At 41.6% G+C, this 17,251-nt stretch overlaps 2 protein-coding genes across 2 annotated transcripts in view; one reads left to right on the forward strand and one right to left on the reverse strand.

The window, feature by feature from the left end:
* Positions 1-17,251, reverse strand: part of LOC134207309 (mucin-2) — a 630,356-nt gene that overhangs the window by 351,301 nt on the left and 261,804 nt on the right. The window lies entirely within an intron of this gene.
* LOC134213585 (uncharacterized) lies at positions 6,543-7,988 on the forward strand. The gene has a single exon (XM_062692782.1). The coding sequence runs from the start codon at positions 6,575-6,577 to the stop codon at positions 7,940-7,942; it is 1,368 nt and encodes a 455-aa protein (XP_062548766.1). The 5' UTR covers positions 6,543-6,574; the 3' UTR covers positions 7,943-7,988.

The raw sequence follows: 17,251 nt of genomic DNA on the forward strand, positions 1-17,251 counted from the left end.
TGGTAAGCTGTGGTGCACCAGCAGCTCAAGGTTCGGAAGGTTGTTCCAGTACCCGTTGATGTTCCATTGGAGGCAGTATTTAACTTCCAGCGGGAGGGCCGGGGTTGGGAAAGGGGACGATAAAGAAGGGGGAGTGTTTCTTACCGTACCTGGAGGAATCCTGGACGAGCCGGAGCCGATGGAAGAGGATGATCCACTGGCTGGCCCGGAGCTAGATACGTCAAGGGGTGACGACGAAGAAGAACTGGAAACACTGGACGATACATTGTGCGGCCGGGAAGAGCCATCTCGGCTAGTACCGCTTGAAGTGGGAGAGGAGCCACAGATGTGTTTAGTAGTTTATAAATGTTCAGTTGATTTATAAACTATTTTTTAATATCGTTTTTTTTACAGTGGATGATTTCGAAATATTCAGAATTATTCAGAAATACTTCGAATGATTCTTGATGTTTCGAAAAGAATCAAACGATTGAGAAATGTGTGGTAAAGCAAATTAAAAAAAAAAGAATTGCGAAGTAGCAAGACAAAGAAATGAAAATGAACCTAATCTGAAAATTGAAATGTCTGTCCCTGCGCTTCATTTTAATTGACGTTGATGTGTGACCTGATTTTTAGGATATACTTGCCCACAAATTCACCAGTTCCGCTCAATCCACTGATGAAATTGGCCAAATTTTAATGCCTCCGAAATAAGCAGAAAAAAATATTGAAATGAAAGTGTATAAAAAAATCTCCCGTTGTTACCTGTTGTCATTAACTGTTAAAAACCTTACGAAAAGTCGATCCATGCAAAATCCAAAACGACATACACGGCAACATTAACAACATAACATCTTAAACTTTTTTAAGGTGATTATACAATTAAGCCATGTGGTGAATTTCAAATTCACCACTCGGTTTTCTACTCCTATTATCAAAAGTTCAAATCTGGCGTAATAAATTTCGTACAATGTTGAAATTGAAGTCGATTGTTTAGCATAAGTAAGCAAACGATCTCAGACCGCATCGTGCTTTCGTGCTGTGCGGTTCTTTCTCTCTTTGCGGAAGGAAGTTTTTAATACTACCCGAAGCTATTTTAATTTCAACGGTGCTTCTTAGCGCTATTTGTACCCACTGATCCCGTTACGATCTTTGCAAGGACCCGTGCCTTCGTTTTACGTTGGACCCGTTTGCGGAAGTAAAATTCCGACAAGCGGTGGTAATCCTGCAGGGACACCGTTCTGGGAAAAACCTCTTAGAAGGTCACGTCTCCACGCTCAGCCATGAGCATTAATAAAAATAAGAGGAAGGGAGTCTCTGAATTCTCCACTTCCTTCAAAGAAACAAGGTTTCAAGACCGTCCTGCCAAAGCGCGGAAAAAATAGAAGGAAGCTGGAGAATTCAGATATTCCTTCTAACTCTAATATCGCAAATAATTCTTCTCCAATCGAACTGAGCAATCAGTTCGATTTGATTAATGATGAAATTGAGCAAATCGAATCTACCTCTAGCCCAGGTGATTCGATTCATGCGAAAAAGCAAAGGATTCCGCCAATTGTGGTATCTGTTGCCGAGTTTTCTGGCTTCCGGAATGAGATTTTGAGTAACCTTCAGGGGATCAAGGTTTCATTTCAGATTGCTAGGAAGGGTGACTGCCGCGTTTTGCCGGGATCCTTTGACGATCGCAAACGTCTTCTTCACTATTTAACTGAGAAGCGCCATAAATTCTTCACATACGACGACAAAACTGAGCGACTGTTCAAAGTCGTCTTGAAGGTCTCCCCAGTGATGATAAATCACTGGATGAGATTAAATTGAAATTTCTCAATTACTTGGATTTTCACCAGTCCAAGTAATTAAGATGAAAAGAAATCCCACTCCGGTACTTCCCAGAGGGGCATTTCTCAAGAATTTTATTTAGTTCATTTTAACAAAAGTGAACTAAATAATATGAAAAGTTTGGAAAAGGCCTGTATTATGTCTCATGTCCGTGTTACATGGGAACATTTCCGCAGGCCTGGGGGAAATTTCCAAAACCCTACCCAGTGCCGTAAGTGCCAAAAGTGGGGTCATGGAACCAAACATTGTCACATGGATGCTAAATGCATGATTTGTGGTGGAACCTCTCACGCCAAGGATGCATGTCCTGTGAGAGAAGATTCCAATAAATTTAAGTGCGCAAACTGTGGGGGCAATCATAAATCCAATTTCTGGGAATGCCCTTCACGCAAAAAAGTTTTGAATTCCCGTGCAAAATTGATGACGGGAAATTCCAATCGGATCCCAGATTCGACGGGTAGAAATTTTTCAAACGCTCAAATTTCGAAACCGGTTACCGGTCGAGCAATTCATACCCACCACAATCCACAAACAAATTTTGCCGCTCGTCAACGGGTAGCAAGCACTTCAGTAAATTCCAATTTTTCGAATGTACCTACGTATGCAAACATCGCTGCTGGTAGACAAAATTTCTCTTCTCAAAATGAGGTTTATACCCATGTCCCAACGGAAAATAATGGTCATGTTGCCGATTCAGGTAGCATGACTGCTTCCGATTTTGATTTTTAACTGAACAATTGCATCACATGATTGATGCAATGTTCAAAGCAAATACCATTCCTGAAGCTGTTCAGGTTGGTATAAAGTACACACAAAAAATTGTTATCGGACTCCGTTTCAATGGATCCAAATAATTGTGTGAATCTTCTAAATTGGAATGCCCGCTCTCTAAAGGGTAAGGAAGATGAATTATTCAACTTCCTTTCAGTTCATAATGTGCATATTGCCATTATAACTGAAACGTATTTAAAACCAGGACTCTCCATTAAAAGAGATCCAAACTATTTTATCTACAGAAATGATCGTCTTGACAGCGCCTGTGGTGGGGTCGCCATTGTCATAAATAGACGTATCAAACATACATCACTTTCTTCTTTTGAAACCAAAGTTTTGAAACCTTGGGAGTTTCTGTTGAAACAAATTTTGGACAATTTTCCTTCATTGCAGCCTACTTGCCTTTTCAATGCAATGGGCAGCAAAAGAATTTGTTGAAAGCTGATCTTCAAATTCTGACTCGCAACAAATCAAAATTCTTCGTAATTGGTGACTTCAATGCCAAACACCGTTCATGGAATAATGCTCAAAGCAATTCCAATGGTAAAATTTTATTTGAAGATTGTTCTGCGGGATATTATACTATTCAATATCCCAATGGACCAACTTGTTTTTCTTCCAGTCGAAATCCTTCTACAATTGATTTAGTTTTAACGGATTCAAGTCAGCTGTGTGGCCAATTGGTAACTCATGCTGACTTTGACTCTGATCACCTTCCTGTGACATTTGAAATCTCACAAGAAGCCATTTATAATCAAATCAGCTCTACTTTTAACTATCATAGAGCTGATTGGGATTTATATAAAACGTATATCGATAGGAATTTTGATGTTGATATTCCTCTCGATACCAAAAGTGATATTGATAATGCTCTCGTATCTTTGACAAATTTAATTGTCGAAGCCAGAGGCATTGCAATTCCAAAATGTGAAGTTAAATTCAACTCCATTATTATTGATGACGATCTTCAGCTACTGATCCGTCTTAAAAATGTGAGAAGAAGGCAATACCAAAGAACTCGCGATCCCGCGTTGAAAGTTATTTGGCGAGATTTGCAAAATGAAATTAAAAAACGTTTCGCTATTCTGAGAAATACCAACTTTGAGAATAATGTCTCGAAGTTGGATCCCAGTTCGAAACCCTTTTGGAAATTAACAAAAATTCTTAAAAAACCTCAAAAGCCAATTCCAGCGCTTAAAGAGGGAAATAAAATTTTATTAACAAATGGCGAAAAGGCTCAAAAACTTGCTCAGCAGTTCGAGAGTGCCCATAATTTCAGTCTAGGTCTCACTAGTCCAATTGAGGATCAGGTTACACGGAGCTTCGAAGACATTCTCAATCAAGAGAATGTTTTTGACCCTTCGTTGGGAACCAATTTGGATGAAGTGAGATCTATTACTAGAAAATTTAAAAATATGAAAGCCCCGGGTGATGATGGTATTTCTACATACTTATCAAAAAACTTCCTGAGAGCTCTTTATCCTTTTTGGTTAATTTATTTAACAAATGTTTTCAATTGGCATACTTTCCAGATAAATGGAAAAACGCCAAAGTTGTTCCAATTTTGAAGCCGGACAAAAATCCAGCTGAGGCTTCTAGTTATCGCCCAATCAGTTTGCTTTCTTCAATAAGCAAACTGTTTGAAAAGATTATTTTAAATAGAATGATGGTTCATATTAATGACAATTCTATTTTTTGCTGATGAGCAATTTGGTTTTCGCCATGGGCATTCAACCACTCATCAGTTATTAAGAGTTACGAACTTAATTCGGCTCAACAAATCTGAAGGATATTCGACTGGAGTTGCTCTTCTTGATATAGAGAAAGCATTTGACAGTGTTTGGCATGAAGGTTTGATTGTAAAATTGATGAATTTTAATTTTCCTCTGTACATCATTAAACTGATCCAAAATTATTTATCAGATCGCTCACTGCAGGTAAACTATCAGAATACTAAATCTGATAGATTACCTGTAAGGGCTGGTGTCCCCCAAGGCAGCATACTGGGGCCCATATTGTATAACATTTTTACTTCTGACTTACCTGATTTACCACCAGGGTGTCAATCTTTGTTTGCAGATGACACGGGCCTCTCAGCCAAAGGGCGAAGCCTTCGTGTCTTTTGTAGTAGATTGCAAAAAGTTTGGATATTTTCTCCACTAACTTGCAAAAATGGAAAATTTCCCAGCTTCCATAACTCAGCTTATAATTTTCTCAAATAAGCCGAGAGCTTCTTATTTGAAACCTTCTAGCAGACATATTGTCACTATGAATGGGGTTCCAATTAATTGGTCTAGTGAAGCTAAATATTTAGGACTTCTGCTAGATCAAAAATTAACTTTTAAAAATCACATTGAAGGCCTTCAAGCCAAATGTAACAAATATATTAAGTGCCTATATCCACTTATAAACAGAAAATCAAAACTTTGTCTTAAGAACAAACTTTTGATTTACAAACAAATTTTAGACCTGCCATGTTGTATGCTGTGCCAATATGGGCTAGTTGCTGCAATACCAGAAAGAAGGCACTCCAGAGGATTCAAAATAAAATTTTGAAAATGATTCTGAAGTTGCCTCCGTGGTATAGTACCAATGAACTTCATAGAATTTCTAATATTGAGACATTGCAACAAATGTCCAACAAAATAATTTCCAATTTTAGACAAAAATCGTTGCAATCTTCTATTGCAACGATTAACTCCTTGTACCCTTAGTATAAAATAGGTTAAGTTTAGTTTAAGTTGAAAACATTGTAATTCCTACAAGGTTCAATTCAACCAGAGGAAAAAATTCTAACTGCCAGAGGCAATTGAAATGTATTAATAATAACTAAAAGCGTAACATAGCAAATAAGGATGATAGTGTTAAGAAAACACGGAACACCTAGTCTAAGAGATGAATGCATGTATTAGATAATTAGCAAATAAAATTAGTTAAAAAAAAAAAAAAAAAAAAAAAAAAAAAAAAAAGCAAACGATCTACGGATGTTTCAACCCCATGGGCGTTGTGGTTCTCTCACTTCGTGCTCTTGAAATATCACTGGAAAAAGCACGTGGTTTCTAAGATGGCCGGTTAGTGGCTTTGTTGTATAACCACTTCAAGGGTTTCGTCCACTTTCCTTGTGTTTGGTTTAAGATTCCTGCCTAAAATAGGGGAAATGACGGCTTTGGCAGGTTTTGTTCTATTATTGGCAGGGGGTTTTCTATATCCAATTATGCTCAAATTTGGCTTAAACATTCTTTGCATATCAAAGAATATTGTGGCCAAATTTCATAAAATTTGGTCAACAAAAACCCCCCTGACAAGACAATAATAGAACAAAACCTGCCAAAGCCGTCATTCCCCCTATTAAATTTGTTTGAATAATATTTTGAAGCTCTTTGGATGAATCGATAAAAAACGGGACAAATTGATGATTTTTTAGATTACGACGGGACAGCCCAATAAGGTTTGAAAAACGGGACTGCCCCGTTTAATACGGTACGTATGGTCAGCCTAGATCTGACAGAGTTTCAACGTCTTACTATGAAAAATCAATTAGAGATCGTGAATTGAATTCCGAAAAGGTACCCGGGTACCCAGCCGACCACATAGGGGTTAAAGAAAAATATCGAATTTACAAGAAAATGAAAAAGAACATAAAAGACACAATAATCATTGATACAATTTTAATTATCGTAACAGCGCTTCCAATCCTGACAATTGACAAACTGACAAACTTACTCTCACACCTTACCTGTAGCCAAGTTGTATTCACTTCAAATGATTCAGTGGGTAACAAACTTTCACCGTACGCATACATGCAAGGAAACTAAGTTGTTAAAAAATATATCAAGGTAACTTTGCAGCATCACTCTAACGCTTAGGTACATACTTATTGTTTACCCACCATTACATACCCATTGGATATAAATCATGCGTGCTCCCTTCCTTCCATCAATCGTTTCAAACAATTTCAATCCAACCCGTTAAACTGTGCATCATGTCAGCTGAGTGTCCGCCTATGTTAGCTCTTCCTGTGGAAGTATTGGAACACATCTTTTCATTTCTGCGCCTGAATGATCGTAAGGCAGCTTCGCTGGTATGCCACTTATGGAACGAATTGGCCTTCAGTCGTCGATTTATGGGCAACGTACGGCTCAGACTCTTCGATTATTCCCGACAGGGAAGTTACCTTCGGAAAAGCTCCCGCCAATACCGAAATTTGATCACCGAGGAGCTTACTGAATCCATCACGTGTTTTTGGGAGTTGTACGTTGAACGGTTGGAGAGCTTCGAAAGTGGTCAGTACTTGTACGAAGACCAACTGTGGGACTTGCTGAAACGCGCGCCGAAACTTCGACAGTTATCAGCGGAATCAGTCGTAAAAACCAAAACATTGAACCCAGAATGGAGCAACCTCTGTTTTCCGGCGATGAATCATTTGCAAGAAATGAGGATATTATCAGAGTTTGTTCCGGTAACGGTGGTCGCCATGCTGCACAGCCTGGCTCCACAGTTGAAGAGTTTATGTTTAGCGAGGGAAGTCTGTACCCATATCATTGATCTTCAATTTCCACTGGTGGAAGTTCTGGAGCTGGTTGGATTGTATTATAAAAAACAATCAATTGCGAAATTCTTGTGCGGGTTCAAATCTCTAAAAGAAATTTACATGAAGTGCAGTGTTTTGAATTCAGAGCTGGATGCCATAACGAACACATATCCAAACATTACGAAACTGTGTTTGACCACAACTAATTTGAATCCAAATGCATTCTGTTTTTTGGAGCGACTGAAAAGTCTAAAGACATTAAGTGTTCTTGGAAAAGTGGATTCACGATTCATTCTACCATGCAAACCTTTGAAGAGTGTTAAGCAGTTTACCATAGAGGAGCTCTCCCCTGGACACCTGGCATGTGACATGAAAAGTCTGAAGCAGCTACTACCGAACGTGATCGATTTGAAAATTACGCGTTTACAAAATGATGCCTGTGTTCTGAGCTCGCTACGACAAAACTTTTCTCATCTCAAGCGACTAAGTTTAAATGACAATACGCACCACGATCCAGAAAGTGATCTTTTAGAAAACTTCAAAAGTTTAGAAGAGCTTACGCTTGGGAAGCGTACTCCGAGTACGTATTTGATATCAAACAAATGCCTAACTCGATTGAAACTGGTTCAATTTTGGTTAACGAAAAGGATGCTGCGAGATATTTTAGAAGTTTATCCAAATCTTAAATATCTTGAGCTAATAGATTGTATGTATGACATGCAGGATATTGATTACAGATGGATACCGAAGTTTCCATCGGCACTGACGGAAAAGATCCAAATAGTTGTTACCACAGAAGACCCGAGTATTAATTATTAAGTTTATTATACAAATGAAATAAATGAATCTATTATTGAAATCTTAATCAAGTTGTTTTAAGCATGCAAGGCCAGATGTTACGGTGCAGCTCAGAATAGGAGCCCCTTAATAAAATTCTAGAATTCGTGACACAATCAGAAGTGGTGGTAATAAGATCTATGCAAAAACAACTTCCAAAATGTCCTCGGCATCTATTAAAATTCTTTCCAACAAAACCGTAGATGCAAAGATATATGAGACTCATCTTTCTATATTAAAAGAATGTGTTGATTATATTTTAATAGTTCAGAGGCCACCTCTCGAAACGGCCTCTCACATAATGATTTTCACAGTTATTTCCATACAAACTTTAAATGACGTGTGCACAATGAAATTACATCCAAATTGCTAAAAAATTTGGAGGATTATTAAAATGGCAAATGCAATCGTTTAAGCATCGGGGAGCAAAAAAGTCACAATTTGAATTACTCTACTCCGACATGTTGTACAACTTAGACTCCGCTGCCAAGTTAGTCCGAACAATTCAGTCTCTACAACCGTCTGACGAGCAGTTGTTCCAACCAAAAGAACAGCAAACGTCATTCCTGTGTGGCCCCAAATGGCCGGAGCAAATGGTTATGACAGCTGCTCTCCGTGGGTGCGTGTGTACGCCACGGAGGTCTGACCAGAAGAGGCCGAGTCATGGCTTGCTGCGCACTGATCGAAACGCTGAGGTGTTGATGTATAATCACACGCTGATGGTAACTTACACAAACCCCACATTTCCCTTCTCCTCTCATTTAAAAAGGCATAAAAAACCTCTAGCATAGAACGAAATGATTTTTTTAAGTTATTTACGCGAGACGAAGATGATCATATTGCTTTTGAGAAACCGATAATTTCCTTTGAAAACTGAACTCCAAACTTGTCTGATCATCGTGGTTTTCAATCACAGAACAACGAAATGCTAGTCAATAGGTTGTATCGTTTAAATGTTAAATTAAATTGGTACCTAGTGTTATGGTATTGAACTCACAAGAAACATTTTATATTGTAGCAATAATCTAAATATCTTATACCGTCCATTAAATCCAACTATCAGCTTCATATATAGTAATACCAGCAAGCTGACCTTCAACCTATCGATGTTGAACTTGCTAACAACCACTAAATGTGTTCCCAAACTGTGGACCGCGACTCCCTGGGAGCTCGTGGTCTGATTAACGATGGGTTGCGAAAGCCGAATTTTGATTCACATTTTTCTCCCTATTTTGTCCCACAAACATGGATGTTATCGATCATTTAGTAATCTGCGTTCGATCATTTAGTAGTATGTCAATAACTCATCACAGAGGCTGATTTTCAAAATGAGTACTATGTTGGACTTCTAGTGCAAAAGTTTATCTACAACTCTGCCCAACAGTTCGTTGTTTGAATTGCACCAATTACGAAACTATAGCACTAGTAGCAGTAGCTTATACTAAATTATTGATTTTTTATCGTTTAGTACTAGTTACGGCCGCTAGCGCTTTAGCTCCTTCAATAGTTGAATTGGAACATCAACTTGTTAGGCAGAGTTGTAGAAAAACCTTCGTACTAGAAGTCCACCATAGAACACATTTTGAAATTCAGCCTCTGTGATGAGTTATTGACAAACTGCTAAATGATTGAACGCAGATTACTAAATGATCGATAACATCCTTGCCCACAAATCTATCACAGCCATTAGATTTGGATCTATGTAGTGAATGAAGAACAATAAGTTTTGAGATTTTGTCAAATAGAATAAAATTCAAACAATTGAAATCCAATCCAAATTCAATCCAATTCCAATAAACATCCAATCCAAATCCATTTCACATTCAATCCAAATCCGTTCCATATCCATTCCAAATCCAATCCAATCAAAATCGAATTCAAATCCGTTTCAAATCCATTCAAAATAAAATCCAAATCCAATTCAAATCCATTCCAATCAAGTCCAAATCCAACCAAAATCTAATCCAAATCCTATCTAAATCCGTTCGAATTGCAAATCATTTCCAATCCATTCAAAGTAATATAATGATGGGATATGAAGCAATTCATAATGGTTTGTAACTCATTGTAACTCATTTTTATCCAAATTCTAAAATCCAATGTGGTAGGGTCGCTAGCAATATGCGATTCGGCTTGGTGGGTCGCATGTACAAGTAGTTTGAGAACATCTGGCCTAGGATATGATATTTTTCTGAAATTTCGCAGAGATATCATACTTAAATGAGATGACATAAGTATATACCTAAATTTTAGACTTTTGTTAACCAGTATTATTAGCCAATTACTCCAAACTTATGACTTTGTGAATGCGGGCAACGTTTTTGAGCTTCGGGAATGTTGAATATCTCATCCAACGGAACTTCCGGAGGAATTCCTGGAGGAACTTCCGGAGGAATTCCTGGAGGAACTTCCGGAGGAATTCCCGGAGGAACTTCCGGAGGAATTCCCGGAGGAACTTCCGGAGGAATTCCCGGAGGAACTTCCGGAGGAATTCCCGGAGAACTTCCGGAGGAATTCCCGGAGGAACTTCCGGAGGAATTCCAGAGGAACTTCCGGAGGAATTCCCGGAGGAACTTCGGAGGAATTCGGAGGAACTTCCGGAGGAATTCCCGGAGGAACTTCCGGAGGAATTCGGAGGAACTTCGGAGGAATTCCGGAGGAACTTCCGGAGAAATTCGGAGGAACTTCCGGAGGAATTCCCGGAGGAACTTCCGGAGGAATTCCGGAGGAACTTCGGAGGAATTCCCGGAGGAACTTCCGGAGGAATTCCCGGAGGAACTTCGGAGGAATTCCCGGAGGAACTTCCGGAGGAATTCGGAGGAACTTCCGGAGGAATTCGGAGGAACTTCGGAGGAATTCCCGGAGGAACTTCCGGAGGAACTTCCGGAGGAATTCCCGGAGGAACTTCTGGAGGAATTTGGAGGAACTTCCGGAGGAATTCCCGGAGGAACTTCCGGAGGAATTTGGAGGAACTTCGGAGGAATTCTGGAGGAACTTCGGAGGAATTCCCGGAGGTACTTCCGGAGGAATTTGGAGGAACTTCCGGAGGAATTCCCGGAGGAACTTCGGAGGAATTCGGAGGAACTTCGGAGGAATTCCCGAGGAACTTCCGGAGGAATTGGGAGGAACTTCGGAGGAATTCCCGGAGGAACTTCGGAGGAATTCGGAGGAACTTCGGAGGAATTCCTGGAGGAACTTCCGGAGGAATTCCCGGAGGAACTTCCGGAGGAATTCCAGAAGGAACTTCCGGAGGAATTCGGAGGAACTTCGGAGGAATTCCTGGAGGAACTTCGGAGGAATTCCTGAGGAACTTCGGAGGAATTCGGAGGAACTTCCGGAGGAATTCGGAGGAACTTCGGAGGAACTTCCGGAGGAATTCCTGGGAACTTCGGAGGAATTCCTGGGAACTTCGGAGGAATTTCCTGGGAAACTTCCGGAGGAATTCCAGAGGAACTTCCGGAGGAATTCCCAGAGGAACTTCCGGAGGAATTCCCAGAGGAACTTCGGAGGAATTCGGAGGAACTTCGGAGGAATTCGGAGGAACTTCCGGAGGAATTCGGAGGAACTTCCGGAGGAATTCCCGGAGGAACTTCTGGAGGAATTCGGAGGAACTTCCGGAGGAATTCCCGGAGGAACTTCCGGAGGAATTCCGGAGGAACTTCGGAGGAATTCCCGGAGGAACTTCCGGAGGAATTCCCGGAGGAACTTCGGAGGAATTCGGAGGAACTTCCGGAGGAATTCCCGGAGGAACTTCCGGAGGAATTCCCGGAGGAACTTCGGAGGAATTCGGAGGAACTTCGGAGGAATTCCGGAGGAACTTCCGGAGGAATTCCCGGAGGAACTTCCGGAGGAATTTGGAGGAACTTCCGGAGGAATTCCCGGAGGAACTTCCGGAGGAATTCCCGGAGGAACTTCCGGAGGAATTCCCGGAGGAACTTCCGGAGGAACTTCCGGAGGAATTCCCGGAGGAACTTCTGGAGGAATTCCCGGAGGAACTTCTGGAGGAATTCCCGGAGGAACTTCCGGAGGAATTCCCGGAGGAACTTCCCGGAGGAACTTCGGAGGAATTCGGAGGAACTTCCGGAGGAATTCCCGGAGGAACTTCCGGAGGAATTCGGAGGAACTTCCGGAGGAATTCGGAGGAACTTCGGAGGAATTCCCGGAGGAACTTCGGAGGAATTCCCGGAGGAACTTCGGAGGAATTCGGAGGAACTTCCGGAGGAATTCCTGAAGGAACTTCCGGAGGAATTCGGAGGAACTTCCGGAGGAATTCCCGGAGGAACTTCCGGAGGAATTCCCGGAGGAACTTCGGAGGAATTCGGAGGTACTTCCGGAGGAATTGGAGGAACTTCCGGAGGAATTCGGAGGAACTTCGGAGGAATTCCCGGAGGAACTTCCGGAGGAATTCGGAGGAACTTCCGGAGGAATTCGGAGGAACTTCCGGAGGAATTCCCGGAGGAACTTCCGGAGGAATTCGGAGGAACTTCCGGAGGAATTCCCGGAGGAACTTCGGAGGAATTCCGGAGGAACTTCGGAGGAATTCCCGGAGGAACTTCCGGAGGAATTCCCGGAGGAACTTCCGGAGGAATTCGGAGGAACTTCGGAGGAGGAATTCCCGGAGGAACTTCCGGAGGAATTCCCGGAGGAACTTCCGGAGGAATTCGGAGGAACTTCGGAGGAATTCCCGGAGGAACTTCCGGAGGAATTCCCGAGGAACTTCCGGAGGAATTCCGGAGGAACTTCGGAGGAATTCGGAGGAACTTCCGGAGGAATTCCCGGAGGAACTTCCGGAGGAATTCCCGGAGGAACTTCCGGAGGAATTCGGAGGAACTTCCGGAGGAATTCCGTAGGAACTTCGGAGGAATTTCCGGAGGAACTTCCGGAGGCATTTCCGGAGGATCTTCCGGAGGAATTTCCGGAGGAACTTCCGGAGGAATTCCCGGAGGAACTTCCGGAGGAATTCCCGGAGGAACTTCCGAAGGAATTCCCGGAGGAACTTCCGGAGGAATTCCCGGAGGAACTTCCGGAGGAATTCTCGGAGGAACTTCCGAAGGAATTCTCGGAGGAACTTCCGGATAAATTCCCGGAGAAACTTCCGGAGGAACTTCCGGAGGAATTCCCGGAGGAACTTCCGGAGGAATTCCCGGAGGAACTTCCGGAGGAATTCCCGGAGGAACTTCCGGAGCAATCCCCGGAGAAACTTTCGGAGGAATTCCCGGAGGAATTCCGTGAGGACTTTCAGAGGAATTCCGTGAGGACTTTCGGAGGAATTTTGGGAAGAACTCTCGGTTTGATTCCCAGTGCAATTTTCGGATTGGAAATTGTCTCGTCTTCCCAGGGCATAAAAGTATCATCGTGCTAGCCTCATGATATACGAATGTAAAAATGGTAACTTGGTTTAGAAACCTCGCAGTTAATAACTGTGGAAGTGCTTAATGAACACTAAGCTGTGAGGCGACTTTGTCCCAGTGTGGGGAGTAATGCCAATAAGAAGAAGAAAAAGATGGACATATCGCTTGAAATCCGATTTTCCTGGAAGTCAGAGTGACCGATCGGTCCATCCCGATAACAACTTGATAGAAGTAGTTTTAAATCGAACGATACCAAAACTATGTAGATTGGTTGAAAATTGCTTAAGATATAAGCATTTTAGTTCTGTGGGTACCCGGGTACCCTGCCGGCCTGTTAGGGGTGTTTTTTTTTTGCCGGCCACACAACGGTTAAACGCTTCAAAAATGTTCCACATTTCTTCATTTTCTTATTTATCTAAGGGCCAATTTCTTCACCTCCGCCTAACTCGTAAGGATTGCTTATCCATACGCTTAAACCAGATTTAAGCTCTAAGCAAAGGTGAAAAAATTGGTTCTATGTCTAATAAATTATCAAAATTTAGTAAATTTTGTTAATTTGATAAATTTGTTACCGATTCCAGTAAGTATGGATTTGAAACGTCCAATTACACTCCTTCTTGAAATGTAGGTCGATTAGTTAGTTGGGCAATCGGCTTGAGCAGCTGAGATATCAAATTGAAAATCATGAGGTTGTGGACTGATATGGAATCATTAACAATGATTATCATAATGTGCTGTTGTTTAGCTACATCCAAATATCCAATCTGATGCCACAGATGCACGCTTTCAGTGCAGAACTTCCGAATAATTAAGATTCGCACCGCAAGTATATTGGCATGACGTGACGTGTGAACGGTAGGTGAATTCAATTTGGACTGTTCTCTTCGGAAACCGAATCCACTCCGTAGAATGTGTCCTCCACTATCCAATATCGGATCAGGGAACCAGGCGTTCCGAATAGCACCAGCCAGCAAACGGAGGTGCTAATGATCGTCAATTTGGAGCCGATGACGATGATGTGGCTGCTGCACTCGGCTGGTGTTGGTTCCGTTCGACCTGCTATCAGGAGCCGCTTTGCTTCCGCTCATTAAACATTTATTTTAATCACACACCCTTCATTTTCGTTGAATTGACGCTGTGACGAGCCGGCCGGCAGGGGGTTGCTAAACGAGTTGATTGGAAATGGTAGGCCTTGCATAATAGACCTGTGCAGGAGTTCATCAAATTCACTCACCTGATGGATTTTGACATTTGAGCGGGTCGTCTTCTCGAACAAAAGTTCATTTTGCGTTCATTATGCGACCCGCTCAAACGTCATAATTTCTTGGGGGAGTTCATTTTGCGTTAGTCTATAGCGGCAAGTTAAGCGCGTATTAGCTTTGCTTGCCAAGCACGAATGGGGGCGTCGACATAATCGTCGTCGTCGATAGGCTACTAACGAGCTTATGTTCAATCAAGCTTTGAAATCATAGTCTTTCCGTTGCATCCGGTGGACTATGATTTCGAATGTTTTCAACTCGATATTGGTGGAGTCATTCGTGTCTTCCAGTTTAATCGAATCTCGTTAGTATCAAGTCAGCTTTGAATGAAATTTTTTCAGACCTAATGGAACTATTTATTAGTTTACTAAATACAATTTTCAATTCAAAGAAAGTTTCCGTGGACGCGCTTATGGTTCAACAAATCAGTCCATAAAGCATAATCCCTTTGAATGCATTATTGATCGCACAATTTCTCACGCATATTGAGTGCAAACGAAGCGTGCCGCTCTCCGACCTTCTTTCCAACGATCAAACACCTCCATTGCATTGCTTGCATCTTGCGATTGCCGTAAATATTGCATAAAATTGATCCTTTTCAAAAGGAAAAATCGTTTGAGAGGGCGCACCTGCTAGTTCGACAGACACAGCTAGCTGCTGCTGCCATCGAAACTCGTTACTGCACAGAAGAAAAAAAAGCAGCGAATGTGATACAACAGATTTTCCGATCGTTTTGCATGCATGAGCCGTTAGCGTGAATGGCTCGAATGGGATTTCTCTGCAAAACTTACAAACACGTGTGCTGGAGCTCGTAAAAGTCAGACCGGCGGGTGATTCACAGTTTATCGAAATTCGAAGAGGTGGGAAGAGTGAGTGGGCAAAACTGTAAATAATATCAGTAAACAGATGCGAAACATATTAGTGATGTATGATTCTACTATTGGATGTATTCCATGAGCAAATAATGGAACCGTGGGTTGAACAAATGTTCTTTTACATATATGAAACACAACTTTGAAATAAGAAAAATGTTATGGGAAAATGATTAACAACGGGAACGTTGATTTGCTCGATGCGTTAACCAGGTTGTTACACAATCAGTTTTTATTCCGCAGCTCGGCAGAAACCCGCACAGCCGTATGTCCAGCAAAATTGAAACTGATATTCCGGAAAAATTACGTTTGTTAGCTGATTTTCGGCAAATTATTTGCAGAATTTCAGCAATTTTGACAGAAATCTCAACAAAAACACTGGGGAAAACCATTGGCGTAACTACAGGGGGCTAGAGAGGCTTTAGCCCCACCTAGAATCCAATTAGCCCCCCCTAGAATTTTTGCTACAGAGAGTGAATTTTTTTCATTGTATCTCTACGAAACACTACAGCAAGTTGATTACACTTTATTAAGTTTCTGAACTTGGAATAATTCTCGCCTGGTTTTCGAAAACATCGAATGTCAAAAAGAGAGGCCTCCGGTGCATCAACCCCATAACTGACAACAAATGTACGTATGAATTGATATGAAATTATTTACGTTTTCCTTTTACGAACAAAAAAGTCAGTCAAAAAGCTGCTTGGTGCGGTTTGACAGAACCCCGACCATATACAAATAATATCTGGCTTTCTAACAAAAGATGCGTCGCATTCCTGAGTGTAATATTTGAGTGTAATAATGAGTGTAATATTTAGCGCCCTGTCCTCACCTGCAAAAGATATTACGGACAGCGACAATGTTTATATAATAACTAAAATATCTTTCATCTATACAGTGAATATAGAATACACCCCACCTCTCCTTTCCCCTTTTCACTTCATTCTCCGTCAGGTAAATGATGAGAAAGGCCATGGCACACCATCATTTACCTGACGGAGAAGGAAGTGAAAAGGGGAAAGGAAAGGCGATGGCACAAATCTCCCAAATTGAGGGGAACGTGCCTCCTGAGCCAACGTTCTGAACCTGATACCTGCTTTGAATGACGTGTCTTGTATACTTGTCTTGTATTTGATAGCCAGATTGTTCAAACCTAGATTCCCAAAATTTCAAAATTTCTGTGATGAAAACTCATTGCGCCACAGACATCAGACTTAGGAAAATTGTGAAAATTGTAGAAAACATGCAGGGCGAGGCAAGGCCGAGCAGTCTCAAGAGACCACCATCACAGTTTAGTTTGGGGTCTATACAAAAGATATTTTAGTTTCTAGATAAAGATTGTCGCTTCGGTTCCCTTTGTTCTACTGTCCGGAACATGTTGGGTAGCAAGCTGTCAAATCGTATGGATTTTCCGTCTTTGACATTTAGCTCCCCTATCCTCGCCAGCAAAAGATGTTCCGGACAGCGACGACAGCGACAATCTTTATCTAGTAACTAAAATATATTTTGTCTATACTATCTGGATGGATTTTTTTGGTTCAATCAAAGTTAATTGCCTATTTCCGGGGATTAAACCACCCGACTTGTACGTTAATTTACAATGCTATGAAAACTCATATGTAAATATGTACGTTATGTGGAAGACATTGATTTGGAAAATGTATTGGAGGTAACCACTTTCCCTTCGATGGGACTCGAACCCATGATCCTACCCCGCATTGCGTAGGCGGTCGGGTCTGAGCTTGACAACCGACTGGCAAATAGCTTACACAACCTCACTTGATCAGTACAGTTGCTGATGAAGAATGTGTA

This window comes from Armigeres subalbatus, chromosome 1 (genome assembly GCF_024139115.2).
Source record: "Armigeres subalbatus isolate Guangzhou_Male chromosome 1, GZ_Asu_2, whole genome shotgun sequence".
In the NCBI taxonomy this organism is placed as follows: Eukaryota; Metazoa; Arthropoda; class Insecta; order Diptera; family Culicidae; genus Armigeres; species Armigeres subalbatus.

What these genes read in the sequence shown, in the direction of transcription:
- LOC134213585 (XM_062692782.1), top strand. Translation starts at nt 6,575, where the DNA reads ATGTCAGCTGAGTGTCCGCCTATGTTAGCTCTTCCTGTGGAAGTATTG.